The sequence below is a fragment of the Syngnathus typhle genome, linkage group LG20 (genome assembly GCF_033458585.1).
Source record: "Syngnathus typhle isolate RoL2023-S1 ecotype Sweden linkage group LG20, RoL_Styp_1.0, whole genome shotgun sequence".
In the NCBI taxonomy this organism is placed as follows: Eukaryota; Metazoa; Chordata; class Actinopteri; order Syngnathiformes; family Syngnathidae; genus Syngnathus; species Syngnathus typhle.
The window spans coordinates 2,271,007-2,291,350 of NC_083757.1; the positions used below are offsets into that span (position 1 = coordinate 2,271,007).

General features: G+C 46.5%; 3 protein-coding genes across 8 annotated transcripts in view; 1 reads left to right on the plus strand and 2 right to left on the minus strand.

The window, feature by feature from the left end:
• On the minus strand, nt 1-8,458 carry LOC133145015 (cyclic AMP-responsive element-binding protein 5-like). 5 transcript variants are annotated; one of them, XM_061268079.1, is made up of 12 exons: nt 8,245-8,430; nt 7,902-8,140; nt 5,992-6,058; nt 5,798-5,891; nt 4,887-4,996; nt 4,402-4,643; nt 3,208-3,334; nt 2,886-2,957; nt 1,383-1,685; nt 1,074-1,307; nt 890-998; nt 1-653 (listed from the first exon to the last, which is right to left on the minus strand). In XM_061268079.1, exons 2-12 carry the CDS (start codon nt 7,925-7,927, stop codon nt 520-522), a joined length of 1,518 nt encoding a protein of 505 aa, XP_061124063.1. In that variant the 5' UTR covers nt 7,928-8,140; nt 8,245-8,430; the 3' UTR covers nt 1-519. The 5 variants fall into 5 exon arrangements, with proteins under 5 accessions (XP_061124063.1, XP_061124066.1, XP_061124062.1 ...); XM_061268082.1 differs by having other exon boundaries at nt 1,074-1,685; nt 5,967-6,058; nt 8,245-8,458; XM_061268078.1 differs by having other exon boundaries at nt 1,074-1,685; nt 4,402-4,607; nt 8,245-8,434.
• On the plus strand, nt 1,250-19,960 carry LOC133145029 (juxtaposed with another zinc finger protein 1). 2 transcript variants are annotated; one of them, XM_061268103.1, is made up of 7 exons: nt 1,250-1,390; nt 5,092-5,213; nt 10,456-10,872; nt 14,842-14,914; nt 15,463-15,668; nt 16,463-16,632; nt 16,983-19,960. In XM_061268103.1, exons 3-7 carry the CDS (start codon nt 10,758-10,760, stop codon nt 17,157-17,159), a joined length of 741 nt encoding a protein of 246 aa, XP_061124087.1. In that variant the 5' UTR covers nt 1,250-1,390; nt 5,092-5,213; nt 10,456-10,757; the 3' UTR covers nt 17,160-19,960. The 2 variants fall into 2 exon arrangements, with proteins under 2 accessions (XP_061124087.1, XP_061124088.1); XM_061268104.1 differs by having other exon boundaries at nt 15,463-15,659.
• tax1bp1a (Tax1 (human T-cell leukemia virus type I) binding protein 1a) overlaps nt 19,131-20,344 on the minus strand; it is a 10,041-nt gene continuing 8,827 nt past the window's right edge. The window contains exon 17 of the mRNA XM_061268071.1: nt 19,131-20,328. Coding sequence (XP_061124055.1) covers nt 20,118-20,328 — 211 coding nt within the window. The 3' untranslated portion in view covers nt 19,131-20,117. The remainder of the gene's footprint in view (nt 20,329-20,344) is intronic.

The following is a 20,344-nucleotide window of genomic DNA, read 5'->3' on the forward strand; positions in this document are numbered from 1 at the left end:
CAGAATACGATTTTTTTATTATTAATATTATAGATGTACAGTCACCATCTTTACAGTACAAAAAAAAGAAACAAGTGCAAATTAAATTATGCAAACAGGAATTCAATCAGGAGGCGCGCAGCTAGAGAGAGAAAGTTATTTCCAAAGTGCCTGGAAGGAAATCTTGCATCACGAAATGGCTTCCAACAAAAACACATTGCTTTTGAAATGATGATGCAATGGCACTAAAATGGTGTTCTTAGAAAAATATATAGTTGTCATTTTTTAGAAGTTGCCCCTGCTTTGAGGAGAAGGCAAAAGGTGCACGTTTGCATATGTTTTGTTAAAAATAGGAGCTTATAGCATTTATAGTTGAACATTAGTGCAAGAGACAGGAGCAAGGCCAAATGAAACGTGGGTCCCTCAATGCTGCAACCATTTTGTCCAAGCTTTACAGAAGGCATTTTATGCACCGTTTGAAATGGACAAAGCGAACGAATGAACCATGTTAACACTGAAAAAGTTGTCTAGTCCGATCTTTTAGCGTCCGGGCGCGGGCTCGTGCTGCGTGACGCCTCTCACCGAGGACGTGGTGATGCTGTTGTGTTGGACGGCCTGCCGATGACACGCAGAATCTACAGGGGTGGGACTTCCTCCCGGGCTCACCCCTGCAGCTGGACACAGAGACAGCGGTCAATCGAGGTCGCTTGATCCCTCGCTGGCTGTCCTGCGTACTCTTGGCCGTGCTCCTGTGTGGTGCATGCGCAACCATTCAACAAAATCTTTTCCATTGCAGGTGAATGGAATTTCATTTTGACTCGTATCAGTATTTTAGATTAGAGGTCTCAATAACGCTTCTGGAATGAACTGGTTGCATAAGTGCGCACACCCAGATGTGGTCGTTACTCACTATTGTAGCCCTGTGCTTCTCTCTGTCGGGCTGTGACAGGACAGTCCTTGTGGGTGAGCAGAATCTGCTTCAGCTGACCGACCTCCGACCTCAATGACGTCACCTCATTCTGGGCAAGATGGAAATGCATCTCTAAGCATGTACACTGAATGCTGAGCGCATGTTGGGCAGCAGCGTGTCCCACCTGCAGCTGAAGGTTGGTGTGAGTCAGCTCCTCGGCTTTCTTCTCCAGCGACGACACCCACAATTTTCTCTTCTGTCTGCAGCGGGTGGCGGCCGCTCGATTGCGTTCCAGGAACTTTTGCCTGCGCTCGTCGGGGTCCTGCTCGGCCGTCCTCCTCCGACGGCTGCAGGTCCCGCCCCCCTGCAGTGCATGCGGCGATTGACAGGGGTGCATTTGCTGCGGAAGCGGCGATACCTGTGGGCAGGCGCAGACGTTGAAATGCCAAAAATGGAATTCAAGAAGCCGGCTGGTGATGAAGAGGCGGCATACCTGTGCAGGTACAGACAATGTGGGTGCGGGAGGTGACCCTTGCGGGAGGTGGGTGGGGGGTGATTGGTGTGCTGGTGTGTTCCTTGAAGGGTGAGAGTGGCTTCCAAGGTGTTGCGGGTGGGTGGGATGGCATCGCTGGTGGTAGCTGAGGGGTGGGGCGGTGAGCTGAGGATGATGATGGGGGTGATGGAGTGGAGGAGCTTGGTGGCGCTGTGACATTATCTCCATCATTGCACTCGTGGGATTGTTTACGGGGGCCGTTACCGGGTGCTGGTAGTGATGGCCCATCATCTGCTTGGACCTCTGAACGGGAGCAATATATTCTTATCACATAACGAATCTGTGAAAATCTGTCGTGATTTGCACTGGGCCCACTACCCCAGTCAATCGATGACATCAGTGAAACCGATAAAATCCTTCCTTTAAAGATTTCTTTGAACGTTAAACGGCTCAGAACCAAAATGTATTTCAATTCTTGTGGTCCTGGTGTGAATAACGTCATTAACCACGTTCCGCCTCTGTCATGGTAGCTTGAGCGTGCAGACATGCCCCCAACTAAATTAGAAACAGCAGATAAGCTCGGACCCAACCAAACACACCTCCATGATTTTTTTTTTAATGCTTCATTCTCAATTCCACTCTTGGCAGACTGAACTTCTCAGTTTCACTCTGGGCAGATTGAACTCATTTAAACCTCATTTCACCTTTCTCTCCTGCACTTGACAAAGGAGAATGTGATTGCAAAAGAGCTCCAGAGAGAGAGCGGGAGGGGAGGGGAGGGGAGGGGAGGGGGAGGGATCATGTTTGCAGCATGACATCACCCCCCCTCCATGGCAATATTGCTATCTGCTCCAAGTTACACAATATTTCTTTAAGAGAGGCAAGCTGACTCTCCTCCCCTCCCTCCCTCCCTCCCCTTCTCCTCTTCCACTTCAACCATCCAGAGACAGGGGGGGAAAAAAGGGAGCACATTTAACGGCTGCCAAGGATGAGCTCACTCAGCTGTCTGTGCCAGCTTTACCAGACACACACACACACACACATAGGCACGGAGAGAACAGGACGGGGCACGAGTATTTCAGCTCTGTTTACTACATAGAAACACTCTGACGGCGGGACCTATCATTACATCATGGATCTCCTTGGCCTAGATGACACATGCCGTTGATATTTCTGACCGAGGGCATCGGTGAATGAAGTGTACATGAAGGGCTTCAACTCGCCAAATGTTTAAGTAGTTGTGTCAATGTCACCTCAGGTTAATATTTAACCTTTGATACCACCTCGAACTGACACGGCATGTCATTCGAAATCAATTCTTTTTTTTTGTTTTATTTTATGTGAGACAGGTTGCGACATTGCTATAAGGGAACTGAAAAAGAATTCTTCTTTTGCTCCGACAGCGACAGACTTTTATAGGGCCTGATGTTCTTAGCAGAGTAGGAGGGAGCCATCCACATTCACAGGAAGAAAATATTTTCTTTATAGCTGACTGTTCAGTACCTGAGGCGAAGAACAGGACGGGTTGTTTATGGGGCCTGGTATAGCCATTATACAAGACATCTGCTTCTCCATCTGAAGAATAAATGAATGATGCAAAAGAATTAACATTTTATTCTCTTCCCCGCAAGGTCGCATCCATCAGTTTGTCTGACCTTTTTGATAATTCATCCTCAAGAGAGGAGTGAATTTTTCAATCAGCCATGAATATTTCAACCGCGAGGACATCTCGACCCGTCTACCTGCGTCTTATGAATCGTTCGGATCGGGAATAGAGACACTCGTGCGTGTGGGACGGAGACAGAGCCGGGTCGTCTGTACTTACGGACATGTGCTGAGCAGATGCCCCTTGCATGGCGGGGTCGGGCAGGGTGCCAGGCAGCGAGGCTGGCAGCGGTTGACGGTGTCTGTTGCGTATGTGGAAGAGGGAGGAGGCGGGTCCGGGAACAGGCCTGTTGTCAACCGGAGAGAAGGCCGATGAGAGGGATAGAGTTTCACTCACGCGGCTTAGAGACAGAGGTGCAAATTGACATTTAGATCCAGGTTTGAATGGCAGATGGAGCTGGCATCAAATAAGGACGGATAAATACATGACATGTTCTGTCACTTCCAGTCAAAGAAGTCACGTTGAAGCCGATTTGAATGGATTGCAGGTGGTTCCTCGGAATTTGCTAGTCTTCACGTGGAAAATGATACTCGATGGACAATTGAGGGCAATTGGACTGTGCGCAGGGGGAAAAGACAGCTAAGGGGGAAAAGGAGAAGGTGAGGAATCGCAGCAGGGAGACGGGACGGTTCCATCCAAGGGCTCGGGCCGTCAGCCAGCGTGACAGCGTGGGCCTCCACGGCCGTGCTGAGGTCATCGCCGGTGATGTCATGACTGAATCCCAGGCATGTGGAGCGTTTAGCTTTACAGCAAAGTGCAGACGGTCCAAAAGCAGCATTTCTTGATGTAACCACAACAGTTTCGGCCGGGCCCTCAGGCTGACGGCCAAGGGGGCCCAGTTGCTATGGAAACTGAAGGCAAACATCAGGGGAAACATTCAGATACTTGATCCATGGTTGATTTAGGAATCCTTTGGTGGACACGCTGTCCGAATGCAGCTGCTCACTGATCTACTGTACAGAAAACCGAATCAGATGGTGGCCTACTGTCTGACAGAGCCATTGTTCTTTCATCGAACGCTAATATTTTGATTTGTTGTCATTTGAACGGCTACTCAACGCGTCCTTCAAGTTGGTAGTATACCTTATATTGCTGGAATTAAAATATGAAATATAATAAAATGATATATTGTTGTGCACAGAAGAAACAGGTTGCTGTCTAATCCTATCTGTCTGTTGAAGTGTATAATAATAATAATCTGGGGGCGCAATGAAAGCTGTTTAATCACTGTCCGCATAGGCTGCAGGGGGGTGGTAATGTTTATAGTAATAAGTAGCTGTCCTCTTGCCTTTGACTATTTTTATCCTGACTTTTGAGCAAAAGGATGAGGATGCTTATTAACTGATTACTTACCCTGAATGTGTAAGTGTGGATGGAGCCTGGCTGCTGTTGCCCGATCCAGACATGGAGGAGGATACGGCCTGCTGGGTTGCCAGGCTGCAACTGGGGCCAATCATTGGGACGTGGGCCTGGGCGCGTTGCAGCGAATGGGCGTGGGGATGGTGCAGTGGCTGCTGCTGCTGCTGCTGCTGCTGTGGGTGCTGGAGCTGGGCTTTGAGCTGATTCATACAAGAAGGCCCATTATGGGAAACCGTCTGCGGAAAGAGCGGCAAAACAACTGGATGCATTTTCTGAAGTGGCTAGACGCTCTCGAGAGTCATGCGAATGCCACACACCAGGGCTGGAAAAAGTATGGCATACGGCCTGCTCCGTTCTTTAGTTAGGTCTACTAAATATTCACATTAGCAAATAATTTTTTATTATATTCCTTGACTTGTCATTTCAAAATCTGATTCAATGTGGCCTGTGACAAAAAAGTGAATGACTCAAATGAATACCTGTTTGCTCTCCTCTTCCTCTTGCTCCTGCAGAAACTCCTCCTCTATCTCCTTGAATAGACCAACTTCTTCACAGTTTTGCAGAAAACGAGTCGGGGTCGGTGTCTGGTCTGGAGGGGGGGGGGGGGGGTTGTCACAAAAAACAGGCTTTGAGCTATTATGTCACTCATTTTCCAAATCGTAAAACATCTCTAATCTCTTTCAGGGTGCCTGATGGGACTCGATCACTTTTCCAAATTTGACACGCAACAAGCCGCTTGCCAGTGGTGTCAAAAGCAATTGCCACTGCTGAAGCATCTGATGATTACGGAATGCTCTTCCACGAAGGTGAGTTCTGTCTAATTGGAAAAGGACCTTTGTGTAACAGAAGCTCCTCTTCACGATAGCATCAGTCTGTCTCTTTTGAGTCGTCTAAACACGCAAGGGTCAAGAGTCAGCTGGCTCTTTGTGTGGAGGCAAGATTTCATGCATGATACTTGAAAGGATGAAGAACACGCAGAGACACATATGGGGAGTCTGGAGTGCTTTTAAATCATGCACAGTATGCATCCAGACAGACAGACGTTTCTGTGGTTACAGCCATGTCACATAGCCATGAGTCTAAGCAATGGCGTGACAATGATGACACGTTCTGCTTTCTTTTCTGATTTACTATCATCTCAGCGGTACCGACGCCTCAACCGACCGGTGTTTTTAATTTAAAGTGGTCTTTACAGATGGTGACATCATTTGCTATTAACTGATGGAGGATAATGTACACGCTGCGAGAAAAAAAAAAATCGAGCCGGTACTGAGCTTATCTGATTTTATATTGTATTATGCGTTGTTATGCCGTCTTAAATCGTTTCGGACCAAAAAGGGGAAAACAGGATTTGTGAGGCGGGGATGTTTTTTCGTGTGCGCTCCCTCACCGGTAAAAGTCGTATCCGTCTTGGTGGAGGAGAACCTGAGGGTCATCTCATGTTTGTGTCTGTGAATGATTAGATGCTCCTCAAACTGGAAGCGCTGCAGGATGAGAATCGGCTGCTCAATATGTACAGTGGATATATATTTAAAAAAACAAACAAATAGTCAACACACCCTTGCTCAAATGCCAGAAACCGACCTGAGAGCAGCCAGGTGCCTCGCACACGTAAGGCCTGTCCTGTTTGTCATTCATGTCATATGCAGGCCTACAAAAAGAGAGAATGAGGGCAGCACGTTTAGCAGCAGGATAATCACGCTGTATGCATCTTATTCATCTGACGGTGATGTCATGCAGAAGGCATCTTCTATATTTCCAGAGGCAAATCCCGCAAGCTCAGATAGTTTGTCACATTTCCTATGATCATGTTTACATATATCATGTAGATGGTGTAACATTACCTCAGAGAAAAATACGCTATCTTTGCATGGGTATAGGATTTAGCTCACAGCCTGATCGGTTGATTTTTAAAACATCTATTACAAGAGACTACTCATGTAGTTTTATCTTGCTGCTTTAGATAATACTATATTATCACCGAATCATCAGTGTAGTGGGATCAAAAAGGGACTCATACTTGGCGTGCCATGCATCAAATTCAAGTCATGCTAGGGTATAAATATCAAGACAAATAGAGGGCTTGACCCCACCAGCTCTTCTAAGCCAGTGATGTGATTATGACTTTTGAGGTGTCAAAACTGCTGGCCCCCGCATTTTCCATAGTGGGCCACGCTGCGGACCACTAATCGTGGAGTTCAGATCCCGAACCAAAATTCCCACGTTCCAACATTGGTGCCTCGACGTAGTAAAAGTTGTGAAACGCTGGTGTAGCGTCATGCCTTTCAGACTATTTCATAATCAAGAAAGAAGGGGGTGAGGTGGTAGTAAAAGTTGTGAAACACTGCTTTAGCGTCATGCCTTTCAGACTATTTAATAATCAGGAAAGAAGAAAGAAGGGGGTGAGGTAGGTATGGAGGTGATTGAGGCGATTGAGGTGCTGGACTGGAAAGGGCAGTGGGGTAAAGAGAGGGGCAGAAAGGAGGAGGAGGCAACAATGAATGGAACAGGGAAGGAATGAGGGCAGGAGGTGGCAGCAAAGGGGAGGAGGGAGGGCTGCAACCGGCCTCCTCCTGACAAGTTTGAACCTGCTTCAGCCCCCATTTTCCAACCTCTGGCAAGTGGAGGTGACTTCATTTGCAAGTGTATGCATGTGTCAAAATGGAAAAAGGAATCATGGATGGATGGATTGATAGATGCAGTGTACAGCTTGTACCACTCTGTCGTCTTTGAGCGGTGCTTGAAAAATGAGCCGAGTCAGCACGTTTCAACCTTCTGTCAAACCGATGACATCAACGCAGGCTGACGTCACCTTTGAAATACACAATTCCAACAACATACCGGACGGCATCTTTTTGTTTTTCACCAGTTTATCACTTGGGATTAGTAACTGGAATTTGACTGCTATCCTGATCATTATAGTAAATATAATACAGTTAATACATATTTCACATTTGTCACATGTTATAATAGTACATTTAGAAGAAACTATCGTACTAGTTGAAATTATTTAACTGCCTGCAATACTCTTATATATTTCATGTGCGACATGTAGGATGTAAATGTAATGCATACAGTATTTTATAATATTCAGTATACAATATCTCATACTGAATGAAATATGATCATAACTATTAGAATAATAATCAATATCATCATCTTGGGTGTTTTATATTTTAAACGTTGTAGTGATTAAAAGAGTTAAATTACTCATAACTATAATATTTGTTATGGCATATGTTTATACGATGTATATTTTTCCTGCCACAGGAATGACAGGATTAAGAATGTAACTATGACTTTGTTATATTTTTCATTAAAGTCGTACGTGGAGAATAATTACAAAATATTACATGTAATATTGTGATTAATATGTCAGATATGACACAGTCTAATATTTTTTATTATTTTCCATTTAATAGAATAAATACATATTCCACAGGTACTACTACTAATAACTATAACAATAATTAGTAATGATGATGCATACTGACTTCCTGTTGTCGCCGGATGTCAACATCACATTTGGAGTTCATTCAAAGCAAAAAAGCTGTCCGGTTCTTCTGAGCATCAAGTCCTCTTCGAGTGACGATCCACTGTACAGTATTTGTATTTCCCAGAGAAAGTTCCGTAAAACAAAAATAATAGCGCTACGGCGCTGTGCTGTCACACTCTCCCAAATAGACCACCCGACCGGCGAAAAGACGCTCCTTCGGGACGCGCAAACTTGCCACTGAAGTTGAAAAAAAAAAGAAAGGAAAGGAAACGAACATGAAACAAGTCAGCAAGTTGCAAGGACAGCTTTTATGAATGGGAAGCAGAAGTCCGCTTGCTTACCTTCAAGTGAAGAGGGACAAGCGGCGCGAGGAACCACGTTGGACTGCTGCGAGATTACAATACATTCTATTTACAGATGCATTACATCATCCCCTGTGACGTCACGTGGGATTCCTGAACTTCTAAATCATTGCAATGGGGTGGGCTGGGCTTAGCTCCACACACGGGCCATCGGTTCGGGAAGTGAAAGGAGACGCCTCCGCTGCAGTAGCTCGAACCGGATTGCTTATTCGTGTCGAGACGAACCGCCTTGTGGGTTCTTGTCTGAAGGCAGCGCGACGGGACGTCCCGCGGTCGTAGTTGGCGTCAAACTCGCTCCATACGGTGGCAGTGATTCATCTGCAAACACGGTGGATCAATGAATGAAAATGTATGACATAATATTAAATAGCCGCTTTTAAAATTGAATAATAACAACCAACAATAAAATACAGTAGAATCACCATATGGTAGTTTTGTTTCAATTAAAATGTAGCCTATATTGCACATAGGAATTGTACCAAACTAAAGCTTTTAAACCAATCAGTTCTTTAAGATTAAATATAGAACTTAAAAAGTTAATTACCACTGCATTGTATTTAAAGCGGCGATTCTTCCTTATACCACTAGAGGGAGCCCACGTTCCACTTGTTGCACTGTACCATACTAAATCATAGTTAAATGGTGAAAGCTGCCAAGTGGCTGGCACATCTGCCTCACATCTGTCAGGTTGCAGGTTTGAAGTTATGGATACGAGCTAGAACCAAGGCCTTGGATTCTAAAGACTTTAAAATAAGTTACAGCAATTACACGCACTAGTTCCCTCAATCCAATGAACTGTTAGTGTACACACGTTTGAAATCCTGAAAAGCACAAACGGAATGTCCATTCACTTGTCCATTGAGCCAAGCGTGGCCGTAACGTCTGCCATGTTTGGTCAGGCTTTCCTGTGCCCGGGCCAGGCCGGGGCAGACTGGAGGAGTAGAATTTTGTTGTGGCACAAGTGTGAAATGGTACCCAGCCCTACTGACTCATAATCCACCAATGGAGTGGACTATGCAAATGAGCGTGGCCGCGGCAACAAGCCCAAACAGGAAGTTGTGCTGATGTCATGCTGTGTGCACAGCCAACCCCCCCCCCCTCCCCCCATGTGGATGTGAATCAGAGTTTTGTTCTGAGCCAAGTTAGGCGACGTTTTACAGCATGAGTGCGTGCCAGTGCACAGTAACACTTAACTAGAGGAGGCGGTCACACTCGCAAGCCAATGACGGCAACCAGGAAGTCTCTGGTTGGTTCTGTGGGGCAGACAATACCACTTGGATGACATCTGCCTTCACCACTCCGTGTGTGATCAGGCATTTCCCTTCAGAATAACTTTTAAAAGTGACACGTGGTGCTCTGAAGAAAATTGTTGTCATCTGGCTCGGCGAAAATATTTCCATCCTTCTTTTCTCCAATGACTTCTTCCATGGTGGCCTTTGCAGTCTGCTTTGGGCTATTGTCCATCTGCAGTTTTGAAACACTGAGCAGACTATATTGCCCCGAGCACTGCTTTTGAAAGCAACCTCAACACTTCTGCTGTGTAATTTAATGGAGAATGGAATTAAGTGCGACACAGAATTTATATGATCCTCTACGACACCATATTCATTTTTTATTTATGGGCAAGAGAAAGAGCAAGGGTGTGCTCTCAGCATGTCACGAGTGAGTTTGCTGAAGTCAGGTCAGTGGTCAGTGCTTTATGGCAGGCTGTTATAATGGTCAATTAACAGGCCCGACAGAGCCCAGTCGGCCCTGATCAGCCAACCTTGGTGATTTAAGAACATTCTCCTCTCTCTGGGAGCCACACACACACACACACACACACACACACACACACACACACACACACACACACACACACACACACACACACACACACACACAAAACCATAAACACATCCAAAGTGCTCTGAACTGAACAATATAGGGTCACATTAATCAGTAAGCTTTGTAGATAGACCTGTGGTTAACAGTGACTGATGCAAACTGCCATTTTTATATTTAAATCAATCACGCCAACAGAAATCCACATCAGAATCATCTGTATTGGCTAAGAGGCAAGGTTTGGAAATGCACATGCCGGACTTGCAGCATTATTTCTTGATGCAATTTGGGGGTTAAATGCATGCATTGTGACGATCATCTGATCATGAATGCGGTTTGTTTTCCCGATCTCACACTTGCAAACAGGTAAGCAGGTCATGACGTAGCTGAGACCAGCCAGGCAGGCAGGCACGCAGCCCCCCACCCACCGCCAGCCAGCCAGCCACCCACCCACCGCCGAGCTTGCCTCCCAGCTGCGTCCGCTGCTGTCCCGTCTGGCCGCCCCGGTGTCTGCTCCTCACTCTTCCCCGTTCCCTCCCCGAACCCGAAGCCCTCCCTACCAGCCTGCCTCCCTTGCTTCCAACGCCCCGTCTCCCGCAAGAACCCCATCCTTGCCCACCCACCCCCGTCCGGTGAACGCACCAGCGCGCCCCACCGGTGAAAACAACATGACGGGCATCGCCGCCGCTTCCTTCTTCTCCAATTCCTGCAGGTTCGGAGGGTGCGGGCTGCAGTTCGAGTCTCTCGCCGAGCTCATCGTCCACATCGAGGACAATCACATCGGTGAGTCGGCCTCCGTGGGTGGGAGGTGGGGGGGCTGCAGGGTGCTAATTCGCTAGCCGCCGCTAGCCTAGCGCGCTAAAGCTGCAAGCCTGCAGACGCTGCATGCGTGCAGCCTCCCTCCCCCTGGGATGTTTTAGCTTACACTATACTCGTCTTCCGTTCAAACAGAAATTAAGCATTGCTTCGCGGGCTGTATTTTCTATTTTCACTCGGGGGGGGGGGGGGGGGGGGGGCATGTGAGTGTAATTCGCATCCTTAGCAGACAGCGGTTCACCAGCTAATGTTTACCACAGCGGGCCTGATGCGACTTGGCTTGTGTATTGAACGCGTCTGCTTCAGGTGTCGGAGCGCATGAATAAATCACAGCTTTCAAGCGCTTTGACGTGATCTTGGTGTCACTTTAAAGTGACTTCAGCGCATTACTCATATTTTGGTTTACAGCCCCCCCCCCATCCCCCCATACACACGTCGCAACTTGTTGCACTCTCCATTTGAAGTTTGCCTGCAGCTTGCAAGTGACGTTGGCGTTCAGGCTTTCAGTTCCATCCCAGTCATCCATTTTCTATACGATTGTCCTCTATTGGGTTGAGGGGGAACTGGGGCCTATCCCCATCTGATTTTGGGGATGGGCGTGGCAAAGTGACAAATGCTGAACTGTAATTTTGCAGGGTATCTGTTCTATTATCTATGCCAACAGTGTATAGTGTATGCCCTGGATAGCAGGTAGGTACATTTGAAATGAGTCGAGAAGCTTCATTTAGACAAAAGCAGTGATTTCCCCACCATCTTGTGTCATTCATAAGCAAGTACAGTACAGAATGTACCTTTGTAGCACTCGGACTTCTGCTATTTCTGGCAGGGCTAGGTCAGTGTGAGGTGAAGCGAATATTTTTGAGATAATCCACAAATCCATTTTGTCTTTTTGTGTACCACAGTACACCATCACGCACAACAAAGATGATTAGCGCTAATCACTATTCATGGTGTGTCTGAAGGAAGCGATGGATGACAGTGGGCGTAGACCGGAGGGCTCTAGGAGCCAGTCGCCATGGCAACTGGCAGCCTCTAAAAGGGGTCAGGGAGGCAGTGTGCCTCGGCGTCAACTCGGCCAACCTGCTGTCTCGTCGGCAAAGAGTGCGGCTGGGCCGTCGGTAGGGGCGAGGACACCCGATGTGATGTCACACCACTTTGGGGTCAGAACAGAGGACGTGTTTATGGGCCGGGAAGGAGTGGGGAGGGGTTAGGGTGAGCTGTACGTGTTGTGTGCCACTCATTCATTCATCCCACAGAATAGCTGTGGCCATCTCTTGGTAGTCTCCTGTAGAACACATAAGTAAACATAAAAAAAAAAAAAAACGACGTTAATGAAGATGGTTGGAAATGTTTTCTTTTTTTTTTAAATGACCAGCCGTTTCTCTCGCTTTTAATGCAGCTGGTCATCGGTGGCCTCTGATATCTGATATCTGATTTCTGATATCGTATTCATTTCATGAGAATAAAGCCTCATTGTGAGGGAGCGTTTCATATCATAGGGAGTCAGGGACACTAATGCCTTCATATCAAAACGCTAAGTAGTTGATGGCCTGGACGTTCCCTCACGTTTTCTTTGACAACACTGACCTCTTGTGGCCTCGGATGGCATGTCCAACATTTGTCCCGCCCCCTGCATTCATTCAAACACTAATCCTGCTGCTGACATGGAAGTCAACACCAATTGAACGTTTCCGTGGGAAAATCTCTTCAAATTTGTCGGCTACCTCATCCTACAAATAAAAAGATAACATCTCAGCAATGACATAGCCATGAGAAATTGTTTTCAGAGGACAGCGTTAAGTTTGTTGTCCCAATAAGTCAGGTCTGAGGAATGTGATGATGTCAGGCCGATCTGCCCGTGCGCACTTTTTGTGTGTCACCTCCACACGCAGCAACCTGCCCAGCAACCTCAACAAAGAAGCCGAGTGCGGGTGAGATTGAAACAAGGAGAAAACACCCGGGGCGAAAGTAGGGAAATCCCAAATTTCTTTGTTCTCAATGAACGCACTGTGCAACTTGATGAACATGACGTCAAATATTGTCAATGCTTGCTTTTGTGGCCATTATCCGCCTGGATCGGCAGTTTGTGAGGCTTTGCAATAGTGGCATATCATGTTAGGTCACACTCCCAAATGAACGTCATAACAATATTTATTTAAAAAAACATTTGAGAGGTAGAAGTAAAAGATGTGTTTCACTAAGCGTGTCGTTGAATTTAGCAGAGACGGCCAGCAACAGGTTGTTGCTCTCCCCTTTAAAATAAAATATAAAATGACAGTACTGTACAGTAAATTTTAAAAGGCCCTAAAAGCTCAACTTTTGCATCCTCTTTAGGGAGGTGTGACATGGAAAAGGCTGTATGTGTTTCTACGTCCGTGTGCCATACTATACTTCCTGAATGACCTGTGAGGGTGTAGCGGTGCAATTAGTGCACTGGCATCGCCAAAGCGGAACTGTGGAAGCTCTCTTTTCACGCCATGCACTCGAGCTCACACATCATCGCATGGCGGAAGTCGCCGGGCCCCCGAGTGGCACGCCATGCAGAACGGCGCATAATTACAGGGACGTTTACCTCTCTCTCTGTTTTTTTTTTTTTTTTAACCCCTCCCACATTCCCAACTTCTTGGCCTCCATCCGGTCGCCTGCTGCTTGAGAAACATGTTAAAATGCGGTGTGTGGCTTAATTAGCAGCCTGCAAAACAAGATGTGCATTCTTGACCTGCTTCCAAAAACGTGTATCGACACACGCACACACTCACATGGTGTCATGTGTCAGCAGGGGGCAGTAGTGTGCCGCTGCTAAGGCAGTCGTGGCCTTGAGGCTCTGAGATGTTTCAGAACTGACCACGCACACATTCACAGTCAGCAGGGATCGCCACGTGACCTGTGACCCCACTGAGGACAAGCGCTGTAGAAAAATGAAGACACTCTTGTAGCTGTACTTTGATTTGCAGAAATGTTCTGTCCAAAACTGTATGCGTCTCCATTAGTCACTGGAATGAGTCAAACATATTCGGAGCAGCGCACACAGACGCAGCTCCCCTCCTGCCCGTCAGCTTCCTGTGCTGCCTGCGAGGCGAGCGGACGTCGTAAATGCGGCGCACATTTAACATGGCGACGTCTGCGCACCTGGCCACGTCGAACCATGTCGCTGGTTAACATACAGGGATGTGTTCCAAACACTCTCACAATGGGTGAAAATCTGGAAGAAAAAAAAAACAACTATTAGTGCAGTAGCAGATTATGGGTGTGCGTTTCTTTTCCGGCTCTTGTATTTTTGTTTTGCTCGGTGCTGTCCTGCCCTGTCGGACGTCTGCTTTCGTTTCAGATTACGAGGTGTGAAAGCCCGAAAACCAAAGATGGCCGCACAAACACGCACACACGCATATTTGGGAAAAGCTGCAAAAGTGTTTGGGGTGTGTTTTGTTCACAGTTGCACTGATATGATCCAACTCCTTCATCAAATCCATCTGATAGCCATTACACGACATTGACTAGCACGCTATGTGCCGGTGCTGGTTCTTTGGATTCCTTTGAGTGTTTCTATGCTGAACGCTTGGTGGCGCTGGCACTTCACAGTAGCCCCTATCGCCCCCCCCCCCCCTCTCGTTTCCCTGGGAGATTGGTAGGCAGACTTAATGGTGCTCCCCTCAGGCAGTGGAAGTCGCCCCGAAGAGCGAGCGTCTGGCTGTGTTTTAGCAATACACTGTATACATTCATCATAGCGCCTTGGTGTCTCCCATATTCCCGTGCGAAATTCTTTTTTGTGCGACTCTCAAGACACAAAGTCTGGGAAGGTCCTCATGATGTGTTCACAGAAGCCATCAAGGACACTCGTGACCGTTGTACATTAGACACCGTGATGACGGCTCCAATCGTTTCTCAGGCTGGAAGAACTGATAAGTCACTTTGATTAACACGGAACCTCTGTTTCAGACACGGATCCTCGGGTCCTGGAGAAGCAGGAACAACAGCAGCCCACCTACTTGGCCCTCAGCTACATCAACAGGTAAAGTCTCAAGGCGGTGGCGTTGCGCCATCCGTGTGAATCCTTTGCGTGCGTTTGTTTTCCCGGGGGGCGTCGAAATGACGGATGCCTCCCCATCGACAATGCGCTGACTCATTCCAGAGCGGCAGAGAAAACCGCAGAAGACATGAGACGCCTGACTCAGGACGACAGCTCATGCGGTTGTGTGTGTGTTTTTTGTTTGTTCATAAGTGTGGCAAACCGCCCTCTTAAATCACTCTAAGCCGCAATGTGGAGAAATATGTCCAGAAGTGAAAGAGAGAGTTTTTTTGTCGATGGTGGGAGAGTAATTGTTCAAGTTGTGAGCTTGTAAATGTCATCTGCAGTCTCCCCGGAACATGTTTTTTATGGCGGGATGTATTTTCACGGGCAGTTTGTTGAGCTTAATGAGATCTTGTCAAAATCCAGCCCTGGTAATAGCGGCTGTTAGTGACCGTCACGAAAACGATAACTAGTAGCACAGCAGTCGTGATGTAATCTTCTGCGTCCGCCAATCGGACAAGATGTTGTTAATAACCATTTGTCGTCAGGTTCATGACGGACGCCGCGCGGCGGGAGCAGGAGACCATGAAGAAGAAGGTCACCCCCAAACTGTCGCTGTCCATCACGGGCGCCGTGTCGAGGAACAGCACGGCCACGCCCCCTCGCCACACCAGCGGCAACTTGACGCCGCCGGTCACGCCCCCCATCACTCCTTCCTCTTCCTTCCGCAGCAGCACGCCGACAGGTACGACAGGTGCGCGCGCTGTGTTTGACCAGTAGCCTACAAATCTTCGTCGTCTGTCCATTACACTGCCCCCCGGTGGCCAAGATGCCCACACCAAATGGAGAACGCCAATGGGCATTGAAGCATAAAATCATGATGCACAAAGTGTTGAACATTCTTTTGAGCTATATGAGCAGCTAGTATTGTGTGGAAACTTTAGCGGGTCAACCCAGTACTAGGATGAGCTCCATTTTACCCGATTAGACAGCATGTGTGCGCGTGTTAAATATAGAGGCTCCTGCAGCGAGCAGACCAGTCAACACTCTTCTAATTACACACCAGCTGTCACACTGTGTGTTAGCATGGAGCCTCGTGTGTGTGTGTGAGTGTGAGTGTGTGCACGCTTGTGTATATGAATGTGCACAGCCCAAATGGTTCCCTAAACGTAGTGTTAGGGCTGCATTTTTACACACACACATGTGCCAGGCTACCATCCATTTCCTCATGCTGAGGTGCAGCATTTCCTGCGTGATAGTGGGGGGGCCAGTGGGGGCATGTGTCTGTTGGTGTGTGCGTGCATGTGAGTGGAAACTATTCTCCAGAGTACTTTTCCAGCCTGAGCAATGGGGGATCACTCCCACTTAATGATCGCCTTCCAAGTGCCAATCCCTGCACTTTGACTCACAGGCGCATGAGCGTACAGACGTGGACAAGGAGTCTTTTTTTTTTTTTTTCTTTCCTGTGTGTGTGAGCACGCGGTCCACCAACACAAACTAACTCCATTTTTGTTTTCACAACCTCACTACAGTCATGAATGATTACAGGTAGCGAGTACGACGAAGAAGAGGTGGACTACGAGGACTCGGACAGCGATGAGTCGTGGACCACCGAAAGCGCCATCAGCTCCGAGTCCATCCTCAGTTCCATGTGCATGAACGGCGGCGAGGAGAAGCCCTTTGCGTGTCCTGTGCCGGGCTGCAAGAAGAGATATAAGGTGATCCCATAAGCAAATGTCAAGTTGCATTAAAATAAAAAAAAATAAAAAATCTTAAGTAGAGGCCCCACTGGAATCTAAAAAGTTACTAAGGAGATTAGTCACCCTTGACGAGACCTGATTTCACTAGCTAAGAATAGTGACGTTTTTACTGCGGCATTAAAGTAATTTCAATGTCACATTGACACGTGAACATGACAGAGCTCTTTATGAGTTGTCGACGTTTTTATGGACGTGTTCCCGATTGCTCCATGCCCGCTCTTTAAGATTGATGCTTATAAAAGAAAAGAAAAACAGGCAGCCTTGCATGTGAAAGTGAGCACGCGTTGTCTTCTTCTGCTCTCTCTCAGAATGTGAACGGCATCAAGTACCACGCCAAGAATGGACACCGCGCGCAGATCCGCGTGAGGAAGCCGTTCAAGTGCCGCTGCGGGAAGAGCTACAAGACTTCGCAGGGCCTGAGGCACCACACCATAAACTTCCACCCGCCTGTCTCCACCGAGATTCTGCGCAAGATTCAAGGCTAGACCTGCAAGGGCTGCTATCCCAAAATGCTACCCTTCAAAGTTCCTCACTAAAGTGCATGCTTTAAGTTCTTTTGACATTATCATTATTTGCCTTTTCTTTCCATCTTATATCACTCGTATTCCAAAAGTATATCTTTGTGTTATTCTTATTGTACATTTGCACATTTGGCATATGCTATCATTTGATTTCTATTTCGGTTTGACTTGCATAAGGTGCTAAAAGAAGTTGACAGGAAGTGAAGAGACAGGAAGCGCGACCAAGCTCCGCCCCCCACCCGCCGCACGATGGCGAAGTTACCCTCCGGTCTCCGATCCAAACCAGGAAGTGAGTTTGCTTCTTTTACTCTGTTTACTGACTTTGGATCGGCAGCCTTACGGGAACTTCTGGGGTTCTGCCCAAGTTGTATTTGAAATAGATATATGCTATATAAACAGTAGATGCAGATGTAGTTGTATATACAAAAACTATACGCTTATTCACAAGCCTATACACAGATAGTTACATTTTATTTGCAAGCTTTATTTTGTGTATTTTATTGTCAGTATTTTGACTTCAAAGTTTCATTGCATATATTTTTGTAATACTCCAGTTTATGTTTCACAAATAGTATTTTTTTTTTATGGCTTATTATGGAGCCCCAGACATTTTAAATTGTGGCCACAATATGCAATTATGCAATGATTTTAGCATGGAACTAAGTTGAAGTGAATAAAGGAGCTTCATTCAAGCACAAGTAGTGCTTTGACGCCGTTTGAGTGACAAGGAACTAGGGCTGCACAATACTGGGAAAACTATTTGTCATGCTCAGTTCTTGCTAATCAATTTTAATGACCACAGATAGTTACTATTGGATGGAGATGCTGGTCAGATAACTTCCCCCCCCACCCCCCCCCAGGTTTGGCCACCAAAGAATCATTTAGTGGTGTCCAAATTTTAATTTACAATTTAGTTTTTGTCTGGGGTTCTGTAAACATTTGATTTTTCTCTTCTCATAATGAGCTCCATTTCTCTGACATGTCATTCCAGTTGCCAAGATAGTTTTTTTTTGGTTCTTTCTATGACGGTTGCCAACAGCTCTCCACTGCCAAACATCCATCATACCGTGTGCCTGATTGGGGTCGGAGGGGAGGGGAGGGGGCAACGACAGGGCGGCCTATATTTGTGTCGCCAACCTTAGAAAAAAACAAAAAAACAAGTGGGTGTACATTGAATGTTCTAATGCATGCACTCTGAAAGGTGATTTGTACTCAAAAAAAAACAAAAAGATGAGATTAGCAACTACAGCCTGTTCTGTGTGTTGTAGATGACAGCATTCCAGATGTGTGTGTCGCGAGTGTTTTTTTTTTTTTGCATTTCAAGACATCAGCCTAGAGTGTTATTGTGCCGTTTAGTGTGTGGATGTATCATGTTTCTGTGCCAGGTCACTCCTGGGGAGGGAGCAGTGGTGTCGCCCCCTTACAGGGATTCTTTTTGTTCCGCATTGCCTGTCGGGTGGGGCGACGTGAACCACTTGATCAATAAGACCATTGTGTTTGTGGTGGGTCCAGTGACATTCTCCACTCTTCTTTTGTGCATTAAGAAAATTCCTACCCGTGAACCAGAGCAGCTCTGTCATTACGGTCGTCACGGTAACAACTCCAAACAAGGAGCATGAAGCGAGCGGGACAGTATTAAGACACGTTGAGTAGGTCGGTGGGTGCAATCCACACATGCAGGAGTCCCATATTTACAATGTACAGTGAATGTATCACAACATGTCCGTTTGTTAAGTGCTTTTAAATTATATTTTCGTATGTAACGTGGACATAAGTGTTTTGTATTCGAGGGGGGGGGGGGGGTCTACTGTCTTTCTATAAACGAGAAGCTGCTTCAATGTAAACAGGTACTTGCCTGAAAAAAATGCAAAAGTAAAGCCTGACCTGACAGTCAAGTTGTGTTTTCTTTTTAAAAAAAAAAAATGAAATCACGTGCACCTGGATAAGTTCATTTATTCATTAAGATTTTTGTCATTCACACAGATACATACACACACACTGGCCTGGTGATTGGTGTGCAATTTTTAAAGCCTGAATAAACAACACCATCGGGTAATCACAAACGATATGAAGCCACTATTCACTGTCTTTGATATCCAGATTAAGGTCCATGTACTATGGGCTATGTGCTTTTTTTTTTTCTTCGTCACTTTAGGCTTAAGCTGGATATCAACGATATGGAATCAAAACTCAAATGTTCTCCCATTCAGTGTCTTTTTCCAGCTTCCTACCACCTGAACATAAAGCAGAAAAGTGCATGGCAGTCATCCATATGACCAAACCGAGGGCGGTAACAATACACATCACACACGTATTTCTATATGTACATTACATTCAGAATCAACATTTTTTTATGGCAGATACTTTTTTTTTTTCTCCCCCTCTTTCCTGAAGAAAAGCAGCGTTCTGGTTTGGAAGCGATCGAGTCTGTCAACACCTCACTTGAAATGTTTTTTTTTAATTTTTTCTTTTACAGCCAATAGTTTTTAGAATTATTTAAACAGTTTTTAACACATACCAGTAATATCCACATGCACAACCAAAGGTGCTTCAGAGAAACAAAGATGAGCTTTATAACGTAAAGGATAAAGTGGAAGCAAAGCTTATTGTGTCTTGGAGTAATGAGAAGCTCTTTGAGAATTTATTGCATATCCTTGATAAGCAAGCTACTAGCGCAAGACACTAGTTGGGTCTGGTAGGCTCGCTCAGAATTTAATTGGTTAACTGCCATTTTGTGTAAAATGAATACTAGTGAACGAAAAAGAGCATACTAGCGCCACGGGGATGTCGAGGATATGGAATAAGTGCTCAAATAGCTTCGACATAACCTGTAACCTGCAAATAGTGCCGATGATTGTACACTTAACGACATAGGGGAACCTCTGACAGGGGTCAGGATGGGATCGGAGGAAGAGGGGGGCATCACTCAATCTGATCAAAGTTGAGCACGTGGCCGTCGAAGTGTGTGAGGACGTGCCTCTCGAAGAGTTGCTGCTGGCAGTCGAGGGGGAACTGCTCGGAGCACACGGGGCACACCTTCCAGTGGCTCTCCACGTGCTGCTCGAAGCTGCTCTGCTCAAAGTGCGGCGGGAAGATCACCTCGCACAGCGGGCAGCGCTTGTGGCTGTTGCCGCTGTCGCATTGGCAGG

Bases quoted from the DNA above. Each gene is read 5' to 3' on its own strand.
- LOC133145029 (XM_061268103.1), top strand. From the start codon at position 10,758: ATGACGGGCATCGCCGCCGCTTCCTTCTTCTCCAATTCCTGCAGGTTC. The intron at 14,915-15,462 runs GTAAAGTCTCAA...ATTTGTCGTCAG, and splicing joins GCCCTCAGCTACATCAACAG to GTTCATGACGGACGCCGCGC. The intron at 16,633-16,982 runs GTGATCCCATAA...GCTCTCTCTCAG, and splicing joins GCTGCAAGAAGAGATATAAG to AATGTGAACGGCATCAAGTA.
- LOC133145015 (XM_061268077.1), bottom strand. From the start codon at position 7,927: ATGTTGACATCCGGCGACAACAGGAA. The intron at 6,059-7,901 runs GTCAGTATGCAT...CTCTTTTTGTAG, and splicing joins ACATCCGGCGACAACAGGAA to GCCTGCATATGACATGAATG. The intron at 5,892-5,991 runs GTCGGTTTCTGG...CTCATCCTGCAG, and splicing joins AGGCACCTGGCTGCTCTCAG to CGCTTCCAGTTTGAGGAGCA.